The sequence below is a fragment of the Condylura cristata genome, unplaced genomic scaffold, assembly GCF_000260355.1.
Source record: "Condylura cristata isolate star-nosed mole 26May11 unplaced genomic scaffold, ConCri1.0 scaffold00026, whole genome shotgun sequence".
NCBI classification, from domain to species: domain Eukaryota; kingdom Metazoa; phylum Chordata; class Mammalia; order Eulipotyphla; family Talpidae; genus Condylura; species Condylura cristata.
Window position 1 is genome coordinate 700,745 of NW_004567127.1, and position 19,097 is coordinate 719,841.

At 47.2% G+C, this 19,097-nt stretch overlaps 1 protein-coding gene across 3 annotated transcripts in view; it reads left to right on the top strand.

The window, feature by feature from the left end:
• Nucleotides 1–391: 391 nt before the first annotated feature.
• The window catches only part of ARNT (aryl hydrocarbon receptor nuclear translocator), a 31,374-nt gene continuing 12,668 nt past the window's right edge, over nt 392–19,097 (top strand). For all 3 annotated transcript variants that reach the window (XM_012730155.1, XM_012730156.1, XM_004689553.2), the window contains exons 1-9: nt 392–501; nt 4,003–4,047; nt 7,443–7,487; nt 10,068–10,112; nt 11,974–12,187; nt 14,814–15,027; nt 16,649–16,748; nt 18,080–18,145; nt 18,533–18,618. In XM_012730155.1, coding sequence (XP_012585609.1) covers nt 392–501; nt 4,003–4,047; nt 7,443–7,487; nt 10,068–10,112; nt 11,974–12,187; nt 14,814–15,027; nt 16,649–16,748; nt 18,080–18,145; nt 18,533–18,618 — 925 coding nt within the window. The remainder of the gene's footprint in view (nt 502–4,002; nt 4,048–7,442; nt 7,488–10,067; nt 10,113–11,973; nt 12,188–14,813; nt 15,028–16,648; nt 16,749–18,079; nt 18,146–18,532; nt 18,619–19,097) is intronic.

A 19,097-nucleotide genomic window follows, 5' to 3' on the forward strand; every position in this document is an offset into this window, starting at 1 on the left:
TTTTTGAATGTTGAAATCTAGGTGATTTTTATTTTGGGGTTTTTCTGTATTTTCCAAATAAAATCAGCAGATAAGTTATAAATGTTTGTTTCCTGAGTGAAATGTGTAAACTAATTTGGTATGTGTGTGCGCTAACTTAACATGTCATTTGTTGAGCTTTTGAAAGTGAAGGTGCAGCCATAGTACCCCTCTTCCAAACTCAGTGGAGTGGCAGGAACTCAGTTTTTACGCTCACCACGGTGGGGATTCAAGCAGCTCCACTGTGAGCATTTGGTTTTCTAGGAAACGACTGACGTTTTATCTGTAGCTTGAGCCTTTCTTCAAGCCGATTCGATAATGGTAAACAAGGACCATGTTTTCTAAACGTGTGTTTCCTTTTTCTCTGACAGAAATGACATCAGATGTTTCATCACTGGGCTCAGCCATTGCTTCTGGGAACCCAGGGTCTGGAATCCAAGGTGGGGGCGCCATGGGCCAGAGGGCTATTAAGCGAAGGCCAGGGTGAGTTCGGGTGTCCCTGTGTGCTCCTGCAAGCCGGTCTGGCGTCGCTGTGGCTTGCCCTCTTGGCTGTCCCTCACTCTCACTTCGCTGTCACTTCCTCTACTGCTGTCGCATAGTTTTATTTATCCCCTGAAATTTTCCTTATATAGAGTTGCTGTTTCTCTCTTTGCTTCTTTTAAGTCATTTTTTAAAACCAGAAATGCAAGATAAAGCATTATCACGAAGCCCAAAGATTTCACTGTTGCTGAGAAAACTGCATGCTGCTTCACTAAGCTTGTGTCTGCATTCTCAAAGTCTGCTTGGTAAGCTTCTTACTTTTCTGAATTTAGGAAATGCTAAACACCAGAATATTCTGCTCTGAGTATCGACAGGGTACTCGGTTTGGCATGCAGCGTTCGCCCCGTCCCCGAGTATTAGCCAGCGCCTAGTCAGTGCTGGGTGCTGGTCGGGCGCGGTTCTTGGCTTTGCATTCTTGCCGTAAGTAGGATGACAACAGAGTATGTCACGGTTGCTGAGAAGGACAGAGACCGTGCTGTGTGTTTTAGTGGATGGTTTGTAGGGACTAGGGAATGCTTCAGAAAGGAGATTGTCATAGAAAGGCTGGAAGAATGTTTTATTCACTTTTTGGTGTTAAATTTCCCTTTTTAAAAAGTAAATATATATCTAGAATTATTATAACTAGTTTTTAAGTTTCCTCCCACTATAGTAATTCACAGTGATCCCTGGGTTAACACTAAGACTCGCTACATCCCCGTGATCTTGACATGGTTTTTTTTATTATTACAATAGTTTTGTATCATTTTGCGCCTTTTTCCATCTCAGTTGTAGTCCCCGTGGGCTTCCCATCACCAGATCACTCTGTGCCATCACTGTAGTCCCGTGCACTCCCAGCCCCCCAATTTTGATCCCATTCCCCATCCCACCCCCACAAAATGTCTGGAATATAGTTGTTCATTATTATTATTATTTGTTTTCCCCCTGATCCTTTATACTCCTGCTATGAGTGAAACCATCTGGTATTTTTCCTTTTCTTTCTGGCTTACTTCACTAAGCATGATCCCTTCCAGCTCCATCCATGTTGCTGCAAAAAGGCAGGAGTTTATCTTTTTTGGTTGCTGAGAAATATAACATTGTGTATATGGACCATATCTTTTTTTTTTTTAAAGATTTATTTATTTATTCGTACAGAACTGGGGTACAGGCCAGAGATGCGGAGGGTGAGAGGATTCACCAGAGGCAGAGTGGGGAGCAGAACAGGCAGATCAACGAAGTCCATTGCTGAGGGGAGCAGCGGGCGGGCCAGGAGAGGTCTGCCTCGCCATGTGGATCTCCTCCGGGGCAGGCGGGAATCGAACTTATGTGGAAGTGGCCTAAGCCGCTTTGTGCTGTGCTTTAACCTGCTGCGCCACCAGGGAGGGTCTGGACCACATCTTTTTAATCCAGTCATCCACTTTTGGGCATTTGGGTTGATTCCATGGATCTTGACGTGTTTTTTAACTCATTTACTGAGATGTGATGACTAAGTAATTTACCCAAAGTTCTGAGGTTAGTAAGCAGAAGATGTAGAATATAAACCTTAAGAATTTAGCTTTAAAATCCATTCTCTGAGACATTTTGTGGGGGTGGAGTGGGGAATGGGATCAAAAACGGGGTGGGGGAGGGAAATGCACGGGATTATGGTGATGGCACATGGGTGACTTGGTGATGGGAAACCCGCGGGGATTACAATTGAGATGGAAAAAAAAATGTATAAAATGATGTAAAAATAAACTTTTGTAATAAAAAAAAAATCCATTCTCTGAAATCACAATGTTAAGGTTTTATATACAATAGCAAATGATTAGAAATAATATAAATAACAACATTAGGGGATTGGTTAAATATATTTTTATACTGTAGGGTTTTTAGAAGTGACAAGTATATTACCAGCACAGGAAAATGTTCGCAGGATATTGAGATAGCCAGAGTCACAGTGTATGTAATGTAACACTCTATCAGAGGATATATTTAACTTACATGCAATATCAAAAAAAATAAAAGACTGTATCAAATTTCTGGATGATGGCATTAGATTTATTTTTCCTTTTTAATTCTAGATTTTCTGATGTGTATATTAGTGATCAGGAAAATATACTAGAAGAATTATACACCTCTTTTTATAGAAAGACTGGAAAACATGGACAGAAAGGGTAAAACATCAGTAGTGCTACTATCAAAGTCAACTCTTACCTGTTTTTTAATGTCATTCCTTCATTCTTTGTATTAGATTGAAAAATTATAATCATATAATTATATAATTTTAAATAGCCTGGCTTTGTCGCCTAATACATAATAATCTTTCTTTCACTTTGTTGTATATTCTGCATAAACATAATTTCATACTGACTCCTATTTTGGGACTTTTAAATTTTTTGAGTATTTTACTGTGGTACTGAAATGAACATCTTTGACATAATTTTTTAAGGTCTTTAAAAAAATGTGTTCTTCTTATTGCCGTGGGTTGCCAGCACCTTGTCAGCTTCGGGAGGACGGTGCACATGTCGCTATGTGTGCACGCCTCGCTGTGCCGCCCGAAGTTCGAGCCCCGTCAAGGTCAAGTTGGCCCTGCCTCCTCCTCTCACCCTTGCAACCACCATTTCTTTCTCCGAGCTTGTGTTAACTTTTGTTAGTTCATTTTCAGTTTACTGCTTTAGAATAAATTCTTAGAAGTGGAGTTTCTGGTTATCTGGGTGGGATTTTGGCAAGTGATGGGGTCTCCAGGGAGGATGGCGAGTGACGGCAGGTGGGCCCGAGCCTACCCACCTAGTGGCACCACGTCAGGTTGGTCAGGTAGTCTGTGCCGTGGATGCTAAGGTGAGGCACGGTAGTGTCCTGGCCTAATGGGGACTGGGCTGGCAGGAGTCTGGTCTGCCTGGTTACAGTAACCTCCGTCAGCGTCCTGCCTCTCCTTCCTCGAAATGCCTGTGGCAGAACTTTGCCATTCTCATTGATTTTTGTGCTCCTCTAGGCAGAGGCTTCCGCGAGGCAAGGTCTTGCTCCCTCCTCCTGAATACGGCAGTATTACATGTTTATGAGGTGACTGGAGGACAGTCGTGTTGTTTAACAGACTTCTTTAAAGCCTTAAAGCACTGTTTTGAAAGATGTTTCACGAAGGTGGCGCTATCAGTTAGACTATGACAATGAACGTTAACCTGAATTGTGCATATTAGTCTTGCTTCTCCATTTTGAATGGATTCCTGCTCTCTTCTGTAAAAGCTACATGAGGATGTGCCCTGGTGAAGGTGGCCTGCCTCCCGGGGTCCCCTTTGTACAGTCGCCCAGTCCCTTTGCTCAGTTTGGCATGCAGGGACAAGGTAATGCAGCTTTGCTCCGCTTAAATCCATTCCTCTTTGCCTTCTTCCAGCTGGGTGGATGTGCAGGTAACGTGTGAGTGAGAAGTCGTAATTTCTTAGTGCTCTGTACTACCGGCAAGCTCACCTATTTATTGTTGGCTTTCCCCAGGTTGGATTTTGATGATGATGGAGAAGGGAACAGTAAATTTTTGAGGTAAGATTTTGAAAAACTTTAGATATCTGATAATAAAAAGTAAAGTTCGTGATCTTTTTATTTCTGACTTACGGTATTTTTGTTCTTAGATTTAAGGAGAGTGCTTCATCCTAAAACTAAATTTACATATCATGTTGCACCCATAAAAATTCAAGCATCCTTGTGGAGGAAGGCACTTCCGCACTAGGAGGACAGAGGGTGTATGTGACAAGTTACCTATTGCGGTGTGGCCAGAAACCGTGACTTATTGTTTCTTACAATTTGGTGGGTCGACTGGGTTGTTCCTCTGCTGATCTAGCCAAGGGTCACTCGTAAGATGGGGTCAGCTGACGGGTTTGCTGGGACTGGACTCCAGTGACATGGCTTGGTCTCTCTCCCTTTTTGGCCTTTCGCCTTAAGGAAGCAGGACTGCATCTCTTTACGTGGCGGTGACTGCATTCCAGAGGGCAAGTTCTAGTCTGCAAGTGTTTACCAGAACCTTGCTTCTACTGACATAGGTCCATGTCCCTTGTGTACAAGTCCTGAGTCAGTGCGGGCGCAGGGGGCTCACTCGGGAGTAATGATTGGGAGGTTTAATTGTTGGGGAGTGGCTAGCGTGTACTGGAATGTATCTTCTGATATTGGTTGATATGTAGGGATCAGGAATGGGAATTTGTATCCTGAGGTTTCAATCTTTTAGAAAAATGCTAAAAATGAATTTCAGTAATTGATGGAGTTGTTCTGTAGAAGGCAAAAATTTATCCTAGCTGAAGATCAGTTACTTGGCTTTGTTTTGTTTTATTTTTTAAAGACTTTACAGGACTGGGGTACAGGCCATACATAGGCGTGTGTGGTAGGGGAGGTGAGAGGATTCCCCAGAGACAGAGTGGGGAGCAGAACAGGCAGACAGACTGAAATCCACTGGTGAGGGAGCAGCAGGGAGACAGCAGGGGCCTGGCGCGCCCTGTGGGTGGGGATCGAATTCGTGCTGCCGTGGCTGCGATGGCTTCATAGTGCAGTGTGCCACAAGGAGGGCCTCTGCTTGGCTTTGTTCTGAGGCAGGAAAGCAGTGAGTCAAAGAAAGGAAGAGAACCTTGAGGCAATCTGCCTTTTTTTTAATTTCCAAAGTTGAAAGTGTTCCTTAGGATGTATAGTACAGAGTAATGCAGTTGAGAAATCAGTATAGGAACTCCATTAAATATTTTATTATGTGAGTGGTCAGATTTAACTTCACTTACTTAGGCTTTACAAAGTACATTTTATAGCACTTTTCTAAGTAGGGCAAAGTTATAGTTAGTAAAAATACACTTTAGTTTTGATTTCAAGTCTCAGCACCCCTCCCTTTGGCCAACTAGTTTCAAATTTCTTGACTTGAACAGAAATATCTATGCAAGTCCTTTCAATTTTTTGAGGAGCCCCAGTACTAAAGCCTAAGTAAGTGAAGTTAAAGTCCTTTTATTTCTTTCTTCCCAGAAATATCTGTTGCCTGATAAGTATATTTAAGTGCACGTGTGTAGATAAAGCACACACATAATCTGTTTTTTTCTACATACCCATAATTTACTTGTATTTACTTTTATAATGACAAGTACAGTACTTTTTTTGAAGAAGTAATGCCAAGCGTCAACATTTGTATTTCTACCTACTGAACCCTGAGGTTGTATAGTTTTGAAGACAACTGTGGTTGGCCATCATATAGAAATACTGAATAGTTGCATAATGGTGGAGAAAATATTTCTGTTAGGAGTTCTTGAGACCCAAAGCACTGCTGCCCCAGAGTTGACAGAGCTTTGCTATATCCTGTGGCAATGAGAAGAGGAAAGTTTAGGTCATCCAGAGAGAGAACAGTGTTTTATAATTAGATTTTTCTTCCCATGGCACATCCTCCTTTATGGTTTTTGTAGTAGCAAACTGGATTTATTATCTTATCATTTAAATTGATCTGAGGGAATTAAATTGGGATGAGTGAATCACATTTCATGGTTAAAGAGATAAATTGCATTTTTTGAATCATAATTGAAAAATATCTCTGCATGTTAAAGGAAACAGAATGTTAACATAAAGGATGGGGAAAATATTTACAAACTATACTTCTGATTAGGGGTTTAAATATCTTGAATATATGAAGAATTTCTACAACTCAGTAATGAAAACCAAATAATCCAGTTACAAAATGAACAAAGATGGGCCCTCCCTGGTGGCGCAGCAGGTTAAAGCGCAGCACTGTGAAGCTACCACAGCCACAGCAGCACGAGTTTGATCCCCGACCAGGGAGGGACCCACAGGGCGCAGCAGACCCCTCCTGACCTGCCCGCTGCTCCCCTCAGCAGTGTATTTCAGCCCATCTGCCTCTTCTGCCCCCCACTCTGTCTCTGGGGAATCCTCTCACCCCCTGCACCTCTGGTCTGTATCCCAGTTCTGTGTGCATCAATGAGTAAATTTTACAAAAACGAACAAAGGACTTGCATAGATATTTCTGTTCAAATGGCCAAAAAGTATATAAAAATGATCAGTGTCACTAACCACAAGAGCAATACAAAATGAAACTACAGTGAGATACATGAGATATGTAGCGCATATCCATTGGGATGGCCACTATCGAAAATCTAAAAAATAACAACATGGGGATGAATCATACCGTTGGTGGGGAGGAAAATAGTACTGGGGCTCCTCAAAAAGTTGAAAATTCTTACCATGCCATCCGGCAGCCCCATCTTGTTAATATAGTGAAAGGAATTGGCAGATGCTTGGGAAGAGACATGACCACACAGGCTCCTTGCCCCATTTCTCAGTAGCCAGAAGCTGGAAGCAGCGAGACAGCCACTGACAGATGAGCAGATGAACTGTGGTCTGTGCACCCACAGGGACAGTGCTCAGCTGAGAAGAAGGAGACTCTTGTGCATGCTACACCCTTGATGAGTCACACAGACCCTACAGACTAAGTGACATAACCAGCCACGAGGGGATAACATTGTCTGGCCTCACTGACACGAGGGACTGGACGGAGCAACACCGGAGGGCCAGAAAGTGGTGATGCTTGGCAGGCGGAGTCTGGGGTGGAAGATGGTGTTCGGAGGCGAATATAGTTAGCCCTGTTAGACTCTCCCTCAGGGTGGTCAAGATGGTAAATCTGTGTCAGTTTTTTTTTTTTTTTTTTTTACTTTTAGGGAAAAGGAAAACAGGTGTCTGTGAACTGAGGCTGAAGCAGTCAGTTGGGCCCCTCCCCCATCATCATCTCTTTTGCAGTGTCTGACACGCAGGTGTAAGGAGACAGCGACACAGGTCACCGCTCGTGCTTTGTGTCTTTGCCGCTGACTTTTTCTTGTTGCATATTTTTGCCCCTTGCCAGTTGTCACTGCCAAGCGAAATAGCTGTAACAGTACAGTGTCGGGACTAACCTCTTCCTCCTCCCGCAGGTGTGACGATGACCAGATGTCTAACGACAAGGAGCGGTTTGCCAGGTAACGCACTCGCGCGTGTTGCTCCAGGTGGTGGTACCGGGCGCTTCACGCTCACTGAGTTTCCATTTTACCTCAGTGAGCGGTTAGTTTCTCTGTCTTTTCTCTTTCCTCTTCTGAAGGCTGGGAAACTTAGTATTATAATTATTACTTCTGCCTGAGTAACATGACTGGACCTGTGGCGCCATGTGCCTGGTCGGCGGCACTACAGTGTCTTCATATTCTGCAGAAGCACAGTGACTGGACTCCTCGCTCTTGGTTGCATTTGTTATTAAAGACGGCATTCAAAGTCCATACAGACAATGGTTTTAATTCTTTTAAAAATAGAAACGAGCAGTTTTTGTCGGAGACAGCTTTGATTGAAATATATTTGCTTAATTTATCTGTCAAGTGATGAAAAATACTTTGCTTTTCTTAAACACATTCTCCAATACTGTTTTTTGTTTTGTTTTGTTTTAAAGATTTACTTAGTTTTGCTTACAGAACTAGCGCACAGGCCAGAGATGCGGTGGGTGAGAGGATTCACCAGAAACAGGCAGAATGACAAAGTATTCTGCTGAGGAGAGCAGCGGGCCGGTCAGGAGAGGTCTGCCGCACCCGATGGGTCACCTCCGGGATGGGGATCAACTCGTGCTGCAGTGGCTTTGGAGAGCAGTGCTTTAACCCGTTGTGCCACCAGGGAGAGCCCTCAGATACTGTTTTTTAGATAGTTCATTCTATAAATTAAGCAACAAATTGTATGTTTTTAACTTCAGCTAAGGAATATCAGACAGCATAGTATAAAACTACTCTGAAGCAGCACGATGCAAGCAGAGGCTTTAACTGAGAGGCTGACGTGTGAGAGAAGATGGTGTTCCCCTCTGACCTGCCTATGTGGCGAGCAGGGCGCGCTGCTAGACCGCGCCCAGCCGGAGGTGGGACGGGAAGAGCCACGAGATGGCGAGTCGGCCAGTGTGGTGGCCGTGGCGACAGGAGAGAACTGAATTCCAGGGTCTTCGAAGGGCTTGTCTACCAGAGTGCATGTCTGCGAACTCTAGGGTGTGAGTCACCCCTTCTTGGGGGGCATTTCAGGTGGCATCAGGAAGTGTGGCGTCCAGTCCACCATCCAGCGGGGACGGTGGGGTTCAGTCTCTTGGCCGTGGTTCCGAAGGCTGTGAAAATGTGCCCTGCACTGTGTTGGCTTTCACGTTCCCGGCATAACATGATGTGTGTGCAGCCGCGCAGTTCGCTCAGAGGCACCGGTGGCTAGGGGATGGCGCGTCTGGTCGGAGCGGTGGCCCTGGGTTCTAGGTGTGCACATTTCTCTCCGTAAGAGATCTCTGCCCTGTAAGACACGCTTTGTTAGGCTGGGCTGCCGCACAGCCTCCTTGGGAGTTTAGGGAGAGGCGCTTCAAAAACCGAAAATGTAAGGATTTTCTCAACTTGGAGAAAGTTAGTCTGTACTTTGTTTAGGAACTACAGGACCCAGAGAACACAAAACTTTAAACTGTTGAATTTCGCTCAGTTCTCTTCTCTGCATGCATGAAAATGCAGGAAGAGCTATTTTGTTTTTTCCTGCTGACAGTTTTATAGAAATTTTCCCATCTATTCCTAACTGTACTTGTCATGTTGAAGAGCTAACTGGCCATTCAGCCAGGTAGCATGTCGTTCTTAGACATTGTCTTTGAGGCTTCTTTCTAAGTATCTAAAATGGACTGATCACTGATTCTGGTCTGTCAGCACCGTTATTTCTGCAGTTGCCACCTGTTCTAACAGTCTCTGTTTCCTAAAAACACAGTGGTGACCCTGCGCAGCCCTCTCCAGGGGACGGGCAGTGGGGTTGGAGGCTCCTAGTGCTGTGCCTTGGTTGCAGAGAGATGGGAAAGTGACTTGCTGGAAACTAACCACTTGGGGAGCAGTGAGTGACGGCAGCCGGCCAGCGCTCACTTTCCCTAGAAGGCCCGGGCCTTGTCTGTGTGGTAGCATGTGTGCAGGCGTGCTGGAGAGAGGCTGTGTTTGTGGTCGCTTGTTTGACATTCTTTAAACAACTTCTTAAAAAGATTTATTTAACTGTGCTTACAGAACTGGGGTACAGGCCAGAGGTGCAGGGGCTGAGAGGCTTCACCAGAGACAGCGGGGCGACAGGAGAGTCTGCTGCGCCCTGGGGGTCCCTCCCTGGCCGGGAATGGAACTCGTGCTGCAGCGGCCGCAGAGCGCTTCATAGTGCCGCGCTTTGACCCGCTGTGCCACCAGGGAGGCCCTTGTTTGGCATTCTTATTGTGACGTGCTCTGGTTTCTTCCTTACCGAAAAGCACCCGTGGCTGTCATTTTCTTTCCAGATGGGAAGTAGTGTGGGGAATGGTAGCCCTGGCGCGCCTGCTCAGACTGTCCCCACCCACAGAGGCCGGCTGGCAGATGCTTTCTGCATTCAGCTCCTTTAACCGCACAGAATAGTGACTGGTGTTGCCTCTGCCCTGCAGGTGACTGCGCCTCACCGGCAGGCCCTGCCGCCCTGCCGTGCCCTCCTCGCTGCTCTGCGCCCTTCCCGCCCTTTCTTTCCCTTTTTATTTTAATTTTGGCTTAGTTCACTGATTTTATTTTTAGGTCGGATGATGAGCAGAGCTCTGCGGATAAAGAGAGACTCGCCAGGTAGGACAACAGTGTCTTTAGCATGGTGACGCAGGTGCCGCTGCTTTTCCATCCTTTTTCTCGCCTGTTTTTTTCTTCTCCCTTCTCTTTGTGTTTTTCCTTAGCTGTGCCAAGTAAGGGAAGACAGCATTTTTTAGAAATTTGTATGAAACAGGAACTTTGTCCTCCCCCATCAGAAAGTGGATGTGTTGAGGGAACTTTACTTAAGAATTTAAGAAATTGCTCTGAGTTTTATAGTTTTCTTTTTTCCTCCTTATCTCGGCACTAAGTGTCACAGAATAAAAAGCTTTATCAATAATGCAGCTGTACCCGCTGGCGCTTCTAAGTAGGTGAATACTCTTAACAGAAAACTACTAAACGTGTCTGCGTTTGCGACTGCGCTGGCCCTGGCTGCCGTCCACGCTGCCTGCGCTCCTGTGTGCACTCAGCCTGGGCTTCTGGTCACGGCTGTCCTGATGGTGCACGGGGAGTGACTCCCTGTGCTTTTCTGGGAAAATTGTAGCAGCTTTTGGAGGCTGATAGATCAGTCCTGGTGCTACGAGTCAGAAGTCTGACACTGGGAAGAGGGGCGCTTTCAGTTTGAGAGCAAAATTTCATGTTTTTCCGTCCGGGTAGCCAAAAGTGGACCGATGTGCTGATACATTCTGGTCAACGGAAAAGGAAACTGTTGTTAATGATGTAGAAGAGACGCTCCTTTTCCTTTCCCTGGTCTCTGGCAGGGGCCGCGCCGTGGGCGAGCTGACCGCATGTGTCCACGTCCTCCCTCCCCAGCGTCGCCGACCACTTGCTCACCCTGCTGCTTCCCTGTGCTGCCGCCTCGGAACACTGGCCAGCCTGGGGGTGTGGCACTCGGTGCCAGAGGGCTGCCCTTGAAACATCACTTATTAACTACCTGACCTTCGTGGCTCTTGTCACACAATAGGAGTTTATCTCAGATCAGTTGTTTTCACAGAGAACTTTGGTTCAAATAGAGCATTTGGTAATCGGAGCAAAGCAGCCAGACGAGCTGCCCAGGAGTGGCGGAGGCGCGCCCCTGCTGGCCAGGCCTCGGAGGCACCCCCGGAGGGCAGGGGGCTGCCGCGCCTTCCAGGCACCCAGATTGAACGCTGCTTGGTCACTGCCCGTAAGGGGGATTTTGAGGGAGTCAGCACTGGCGGGGGAGCTGGGGGCACCCAGGTTTCCTTTCAGGCGCTTACGCATCTTGCTGTCTACTCTGCTTCTGCTCTCTGAACCACTTTGTCTCAAGCTGGGGTCCATAAGACACCCCGGCAGTTGGCGTCTCACCTTCTCTGAGCCCGGTGGCCTGGCACCGCACCCAGGAGAGACGGTGGGCCTTTGTGCGCTAGTGGGACAAGTAAAACCCCAACACCCCAAGTGAGGAAGGGACGCTGGGGGCCGACGCTCTGCAGGCGCAGCGCTGGCTCCGCCAGCCCCCGCAGCTGCCTGTGCATCGTCCTCGTGATGGACATCGGTCATTTTGTTTCAGCCTTTAAAAAGCCGAAGTAAAAATGGAGTCAGCCAGTCTGGCGTTATCTGTCTCTCAGGAACATAAGTCAATTAAATCATTATTTTTTAAGACTCATTTCCTAAAACATGTTGTGTTCTGAGGAAGTGCTAGTTTACTTTGGAAGAAAATTCCAGGAAAGAGGGAATTTGCTGGTATCTACTTGTTCTCCAGCTTACTAGTTTCTCTCCCATGCTTGCTCTGCATGAGAAGGCTGCAAACCTGATTCTCAGCTCTGGACACCAAGTCTAAGTTCCACATTTCTTCAGCAGCTCAGCTGGCGCCTCTGTGAGTCTCCCTGCTCCCGTGGCAAGATGTGCCCACCTGTCTGGGCGGGGCTTCTCTCTTTCGCTGCAGGGAAAATCACAGTGAAATTGAGCGGCGCCGACGGAACAAGATGACAGCCTACATCACAGAGCTGTCAGACATGGTGCCCACCTGCAGCGCCCTGGCGCGGAAGCCGGACAAGCTCACCATCTTGCGCATGGCGGTTTCTCACATGAAGTCCCTGCGGGGGACCGGGAACACGCCCACGGACGGCGCCTACAAGCCGTCTTTCCTCACCGATCAGGTCTCTGTCAGATACCGTCTAGAATTTGCTGGGAACTTTGGTCTTCTGGGGTAGACGCTCGTAGTTGTGAACACGCGCAGTACACTGGGAAACGCAGTAGAGCTGACTCGGTAAACTGCTTAAAGACAACTCTCTGCTCTTACGGAAAAATTCAGACCTTGGGAAAGTGAGTTTTGGTCCCTGACTGTCACATTGTTAGCACTGGAACAGTGAAAGGTACAAGTGACTTGTGAGACGTACTTTACAACCTTGACAGGTGTTTTAGAAACTCACGCAGGGAAAGAGTGAGCAGTGGGACCCCAGGGAGAGGAGATGACCATGCCCTTCGTCCTGAGGCAGTCTCCAGCCCTGTGCCGAGAGGAGCCTCCCACCACTCCCGTTGCCCAGAGGTGGGCACCATGGGAAAGGATGGCAGCAGTCCACTTCCCATGTACCGGACTTGAAGCGTGAGGGAGGAGTGCAGGTTGAGACTGGCCTGACTACTGAGTGAGGATTATTTGCTTTTACATTTTTTCCCCCACCACCATCCCTTACCCCCTTTTTTTTTTATCCCTCTCTCCCCCCAGCCTCAGAAGCCTCACTGAGTGAAGATTTTTAGCAAAGACTTCTAGGAGGAAGGAAGCCATATTCTTTTTTTTTTTTTTGGAAAGATTTATTTATTTATTTGTATATACAGAGCTGGGGTACAGGCCAGAGGAGCATGGGTGGTGAGAGGCTTCACCAGAGGCAGAGTGGGGAACAGAATAGGCTGACTGACAAGTACACTGCTGAGGGGAGCTGCGGGCGGAGAGGTCTGGAGAGGTCTGCCACGCCCTATGGGTTACCTCCGGGATGGGGATCGAACTCGTGCTGCATGGCTTTTAGTTTCTTAGTGTTGTGCTTTAACCCACTGCACCACCAAGGAGGGCCTCCATATTCTATTTTAATTATTAAAAATAGCACGCTTATTGAAGAAAATACAAGAAATATAAGGAGGAAAATAACCAACCTGTAATGCCACCCTTTTCATTCAGTGGGTGAGCAGGAAAACAAGAATTTGGCTTGGTTTGTAAGAAATAAGAATTGTCGAGGGGGGTAGTCTGTATGAAAACTCGCCCAGCACAGGGTTTATAATGTATACCCTGGGGCAATTAGCCAGTCTGTTCTAACAGTATTCATGCAGGTAATGAGTCAACACATTCCCGTCAGTGTGGCTTTACCAGGCCCTTTATACTGTGCAAAATAACAAGACTGGTGAGAGATGATCGCTGGTAACAGCAGACGTAAATAGATCGTAACGTATTTACAGAATCAGCTGTCTAATAGAGCTGCAGCGATCATTCCTGTGGAGGGGCAAATATGGAAGCAAGGACTAGCGGAGGAGTGTGAATATGAGCAACATCTTAGAATGATTGAATGGTTCAAGACAAATCAAGTAGCTCTTAGCATGCCTTGGAAGATGGTAACAGCAAGGTTCCAACATAGTGTTGGAAGTTAGATAACTTGGAAGTTAGGTAACACTGAGTTGTCACTGAAGTATGAAAGACAGTAGTTTAGATTTTGAAACTCATGGCCTGATAGGAAGCTAATAAATTTTAAGAAAGGGAGTGCTAGAAAGTGCAGAGGGTCATTTTTCGGAGGGGGAAATGACAGCCCTTGAAAAGTTGAAATTGAATTGCTGGTAGATTGCCTACTTGAAAATGTTTAATAGATAACTTATAACTCCCTTCTGCTTAAAACCCAAGGGAAAAAATTAAGCAGGAATAGGGATGTAGAGAGGGGGGTTATTCCATAGAGGGTGGCGCGGATCATGTTTATAAGAGAGTGTGGTAGACAGAACAGAACAGAAAAATGAGTGTGGCATAGCTCGACAAGTTAAGATAGAAGACTAGAGATGCTTACACTTCACACTTGAACAAAGGGAACCTGAAGCATAGAAGGGACATTTAAAAAGGAAGCAGAAGTTGGTGAGGTGTCACTGGAGCTAGGGGAAAATAAAATTTGACGGATAGGACAACATTGTCGTATTTGGTTGCGGGGGTGAGTAAGATGACAGGGACCCAGCAAAGGGGCTTAAAATGGTAGTTAGGAGGACGTTAGTAACGCTAACGTTCTGCCAGTTTAATTAATGTTAATGAGAGGATCAACGTTAACATGGTGTTCCTGTTCGAGAGTGAGCACAGTGGGCTAGAGTGAAGATTGCAAGGGATTGAGAGAGAAAGGAAAGTCAGCATCCGTGACTGGGAGCTACTCTTCGTATACACTTGGCACTGAAGTGTGAGTAAAGTCAGGGAAGAGGAGAACTTAGTCATGTTTATAGATCTGAGGAGAAGGAGGGAAATGTTAGTGTTTTACAGCACGCTCCTTAAGAGAGACCTGAGGGAGTTCGTAGAAGCCTTTTTCGTCCCTGTTTTGAGTTCTGAGATTAAGAGGAGTGGGTGGCTAGACACAGACACCGATTAGTCTTTATTGGAGTGAGTTGCCTTGGCAGTGACGTTAATTATGTCTAGATGTCAAGCCTGTGGACCAGCAGGAGCCAGCAGGTGCTCATGAAGAGGTACTCATGGTTTGAAACGTCATACTTTCATGAATGATGGTACTTGGTTTTCCAGAATTCAGTATTAACGTTCACTTTTTTCCTGGCCAGGAACTGAAACATTTGATCTTGGAGGCAGCAGATGGCTTTCTGTTCATTGTCTCATGCGAGACAGGCCGGGTGGTCTACGTCTCTGACTCAGTGACCCCTGTTTTGAACCAACCACAGTCTGAGTGGTTCGGCAGTACACTCTATGACCAGGCGCACCCAGATGACGTGGACAAGCTCCGTGAGCAGCTTTCTACTTCAGAGAATGCGCTGACAGGTATGAAGTAAGTGGGTAGGGAATAAATAGGAAGTGTTTTCCCTTTTGTTTCTTTCCCCCTGAGGTGGATGAGCTGTTTTAGCTCTTAAATTGCTTCATTGACTCGCACAGTGCTTCTAGAATTTTCTCCTTTAATGAATGTAATTAGTTCTTTTTATCTGCAAGCAGATGATGTACTTACAGCTCATCCTCAGGAAATGTTTCATTGGTGACAGTACCCACATAAAAGCTTACTTTTATCTTCACCTCTATAAAAAGTAAAAGCCAAACTGTTTGGAGGTTCCACAAACTGCTCAACATGGAGCTTCCCTACGACCCAGCCATCCCACTCCTAGTTATCTACCCAAAAGACACAAAAACACTGATTCAGAAAGATACCTGCACCCCCATGTTTATTGCTGCTTTATTTACAATTGGAAAAATATGGAAGCAGCCCAAATGCCCAAAAGTAGACGACTGGATAAAAAAGATGTGGTACATGTGTACAAAAGAATATTACTCAGCAACCAAAAAAGAGAAACACATGTTTTTGCAGCAACTTGGGTGGAGCTGGAAAAAAATCATGCTTAGTGAGATAAGCCAGAAAGAGAAAGAAAAATACCGGATGGTTTCACTCCTAGCAGGAGTATAATGGACCGGGCAAGAAAATAACAAGAATAATGAACAGCCCTATACCAGAGACATTTGGTGGGGATGGAGTGGGGATTGGGATCAAAAACGGGGGGGGGAGGGAAAATGAACGGGACTATGGTGATGGCACATGGGTGATTTGGTGATGGGAAACCCGCGGGGACTACAATTGAGATGGAAGAAAAAAAATGTACAAAATGATGTAAAAATAAACTGTTATATATATAAAAGTAAAAGCCAAACCTACCTTGAACATTTTTTTCCATTCTCCAGACCCTTTCTCATTTGTATGGATAATTACCTAGTCTTTTTTCCACCTGCTGTGCTTACCTCTGGCTTTGTACTAGGCCATCATAGATCCTTACTAAGAGAGGAGTGGCTCTCAGTGTATAAGGTTTTGGTATCTGTCTTTTCTCCTTCTTTTTCTCTCCCCCTGCCCATGCCCATCCCCATTTCAGTGCTGTTCAGTCCTTTGCCAGAGTTTGGCTAAAGGAAACAAGCGGAAGCAGAGAAAAACTGCTAATTAAAATGCAAGGAAGTTCACATGGTCTTGGTAATGTTGGTATTTAGTTTTCCCCTCCTTTGTGTTTTCAGAGATTCCATCTTCTAGTTCTTTTTTCCAGAAGTCGCCGTTGTTTCCTACATAGTACAGTGGAGGGGCGGTCTTGGCTTGAGTCGCACATCTGGCTTCCCGAGCACAGACAGCTACTTCTGAGCCGGCGGCGCGGTGCGCTGCGGGAGCCAGCTGTTGGCCTGGGCGCGGCACTGTCTGCCTGCCAGGGCGGCCCCCCGCCCTGCCTTCCTGTGCAGGGCTGTTCAGGGATAGAGTTGTGGAAGGGAATTCAGTTATTTGAGAACTTGAAAAAATCTGTCTCCTTAGCCTGTTCCATTACGAGCAGAGAGACAGAGCATGAGTGTTTTCTTCGCCTCCAGTAGCTCTGCCCCGCTGCCCAGACACAGCACCACACTCCAGCTCTCCCACCCTTTCCAGGGCGCATCCTCGACCTGAAGACCGGAACTGTGAAGAAGGAGGGGCAGCCGTCCATGAGGGTGTGCATGGGCTCCCGGAGGTCCTTTATCTGCCGGATGAGGTGAGCGACTGACAGAAGACTCGAGAGCTGAAGGTCTGAGTTAGACTTAGGTCAGGCTCTGGTAAACGTTAACTCTTAAGTCCCCCACGAGCCATCACCCTGACTCACGTGTGACGAGGGAGCGCTGCTGGTCGGGCCTGCGTGTGTGTCGATGCGGTTCCCACCTGCCCTGCCAGGGAAGCGTTCACAGCGCTCTTTCTTTTCAAAGACATGCACTTCCCGGACATAGGTAACGTCTGAAACAGGAGTTTAGTTTAATCCAAACCAGATTCCAAACCTTTACTCTCTCCCAGTTCGTCATGAGGCCACCTCCGCGTATTCTGACCATTTCTGCATTTTGGGGGTAGAAGTGTGAGACTATGTTTTTTCAGCCCATATTCAGTGTTTGCCAGTATGTATTGTACATTTTAGGATTCTACAGGCAGGACCGTGGCACTTCTACACAGGTAGAAAAGACACATTTTAAAGTCATGTAATTACTGGGTCGTTGGAAAAGTCATGATGCAATTTTGCTTAAAAAGCAGAAAAATGGTGTCCTGACGGCCCAGTGAGATCGGTGGTTGAAACTGCTGCACTTGCTGCGAGGGTGCTTCCGAGAGCCGACAAGCAGGCGCTGGTAGAGGTCCCCTGGGAGAATAGCAGACTCGGGCGTGTGGGCTCGTGTGGCGGAGCAGCCTCAGGACCCAGGCGGCGGGGTTTGCGGTGTGCGCTCTGAGACCGCGCGGGCACACCGAGGGACGCCTCTGTGGTCTGGTCGCCATCTGGTGCTGGGGGTTGCAGCTCTCGGTCGTCTTGAGGGCTGGGAGGGTGAGTGCAGCGCACCTCTGGGCAGGCGCAGCGCCCAGCAGCTGCCCTGTTCATCTGTCCTTGCAAAGACCAGAGAGCAGCTGCGCGGCCGGGAGGGAGCAGCAGGTCTGGGCGCAGCTGGTGGTGAGGCTCGCGAGTCCGCGGGGCTGGGCAGCGCTGGGGCCTCAGCGTGTCTCTGGCCTGATGGGGCCAGCTGTGCCGCTGTCCCCAGAGCGCCGAGGCTGCTCGCTTGCCGCCCTTGCAGGGTTAGCCGCTGGCGGCAGTCGCGTGGCCCAGTCTGCGGCTCTCGGACAGGGCCTGCTTGCTGGCCCTGCGTGGGGAATCTCTGTACTTGAAAAGCAGATGGAACATCTCGACTTCTAATTCTGCGTTTTAGGAAAACTGAATGTAACTTCTTATCCTTTGTTAGGAATGTTGTCAGCAGATTTCCGTTGTTCCAGAGCCTATTATCTGGCTATTAGTGGGTGGAAAGTTCTCTGATGCTGTAGCTTAATTGCTTTTAATCTCTGTGTTCGTTGAAACAGGTGCGGCGGTAATTCTGTGGACCCAGTCTCCATGAACAGACTGAGCTTCGTGAGGAACAGATGCAGGTGAGAGCCTCGGCAGCGAAGCAGCGAAGGGAGGCCCGGTGCCGGCCGAGGCCGCCTCTCATCAGGCTCGCTGGGTGCTCCCCCACCCTTTACGCTGGCTACTTTTGTCTCCTGGACTTCGGAAGCTTCTTCTGCTCATCCTGCGTAAAGAAGTTACCCTGCTTTCTTTACCTGCACGTTGCCAACTCGCTCTGCTGACTGCTTTCCGTTTGTTCCGCTTTGGCAAGGCTCAAAAATACGGTGGCTGCTTTTGGGGGGGAAAGGCCCAGGCACCAGTTATCCTCTTTCCTTGGCATCCAAGAGTCTAGAGATAAAGATAGGAGACCAGCATTGCGTTGTCACTGTTACTGGGTATGGTTTTTCTCCTCACACCTGTGATTCTTCTAGAAATGGACTCGGCTCTGTGAAGGACGGGGAACCTCACTTCGTGGTGGTGCACTGCACAGGCTACATCAAGGCCTGGCCTCCGGCAGGTGGGACAGCTGGGTGGTGAACTCTTGCCCCTGGTGCAGCAGCACCCTGGCGGGGTCTGACAGCTAGCTGACATTTGTGTGCCTTGGATGTGAGAGGGACTTTGGTATAAACCGAGAAAACAGGAAGACACAGACCCCTTCCCGTTTGGGAGGCGGTGAGATGAGATAGGTTACCCAGACTTTAAAACGACTCTGGGCGGACTTGTCACAGAGGTGGTTTATAAATGTGTGTTTACTGATGTATATTGAGCACCTCATCTCTCTAAGTATTTGTGTGCCTAGCAGCTGGCACTGAACACCGTTTATTTAAGACACCTTTCTAGAGAGAATGGGCACATGTCTTGATCGTAGTAACTTACAAAGGGATTTTCTCTATTAAGGCTTTAAATTCAGATATGACTGTTTAGCTTTACTGGAGCTTGAAGTTACAGTGGGATGTTGAGAAAGGCGATGGGGTAGGGCCAGCTTTTTTTTTTTTT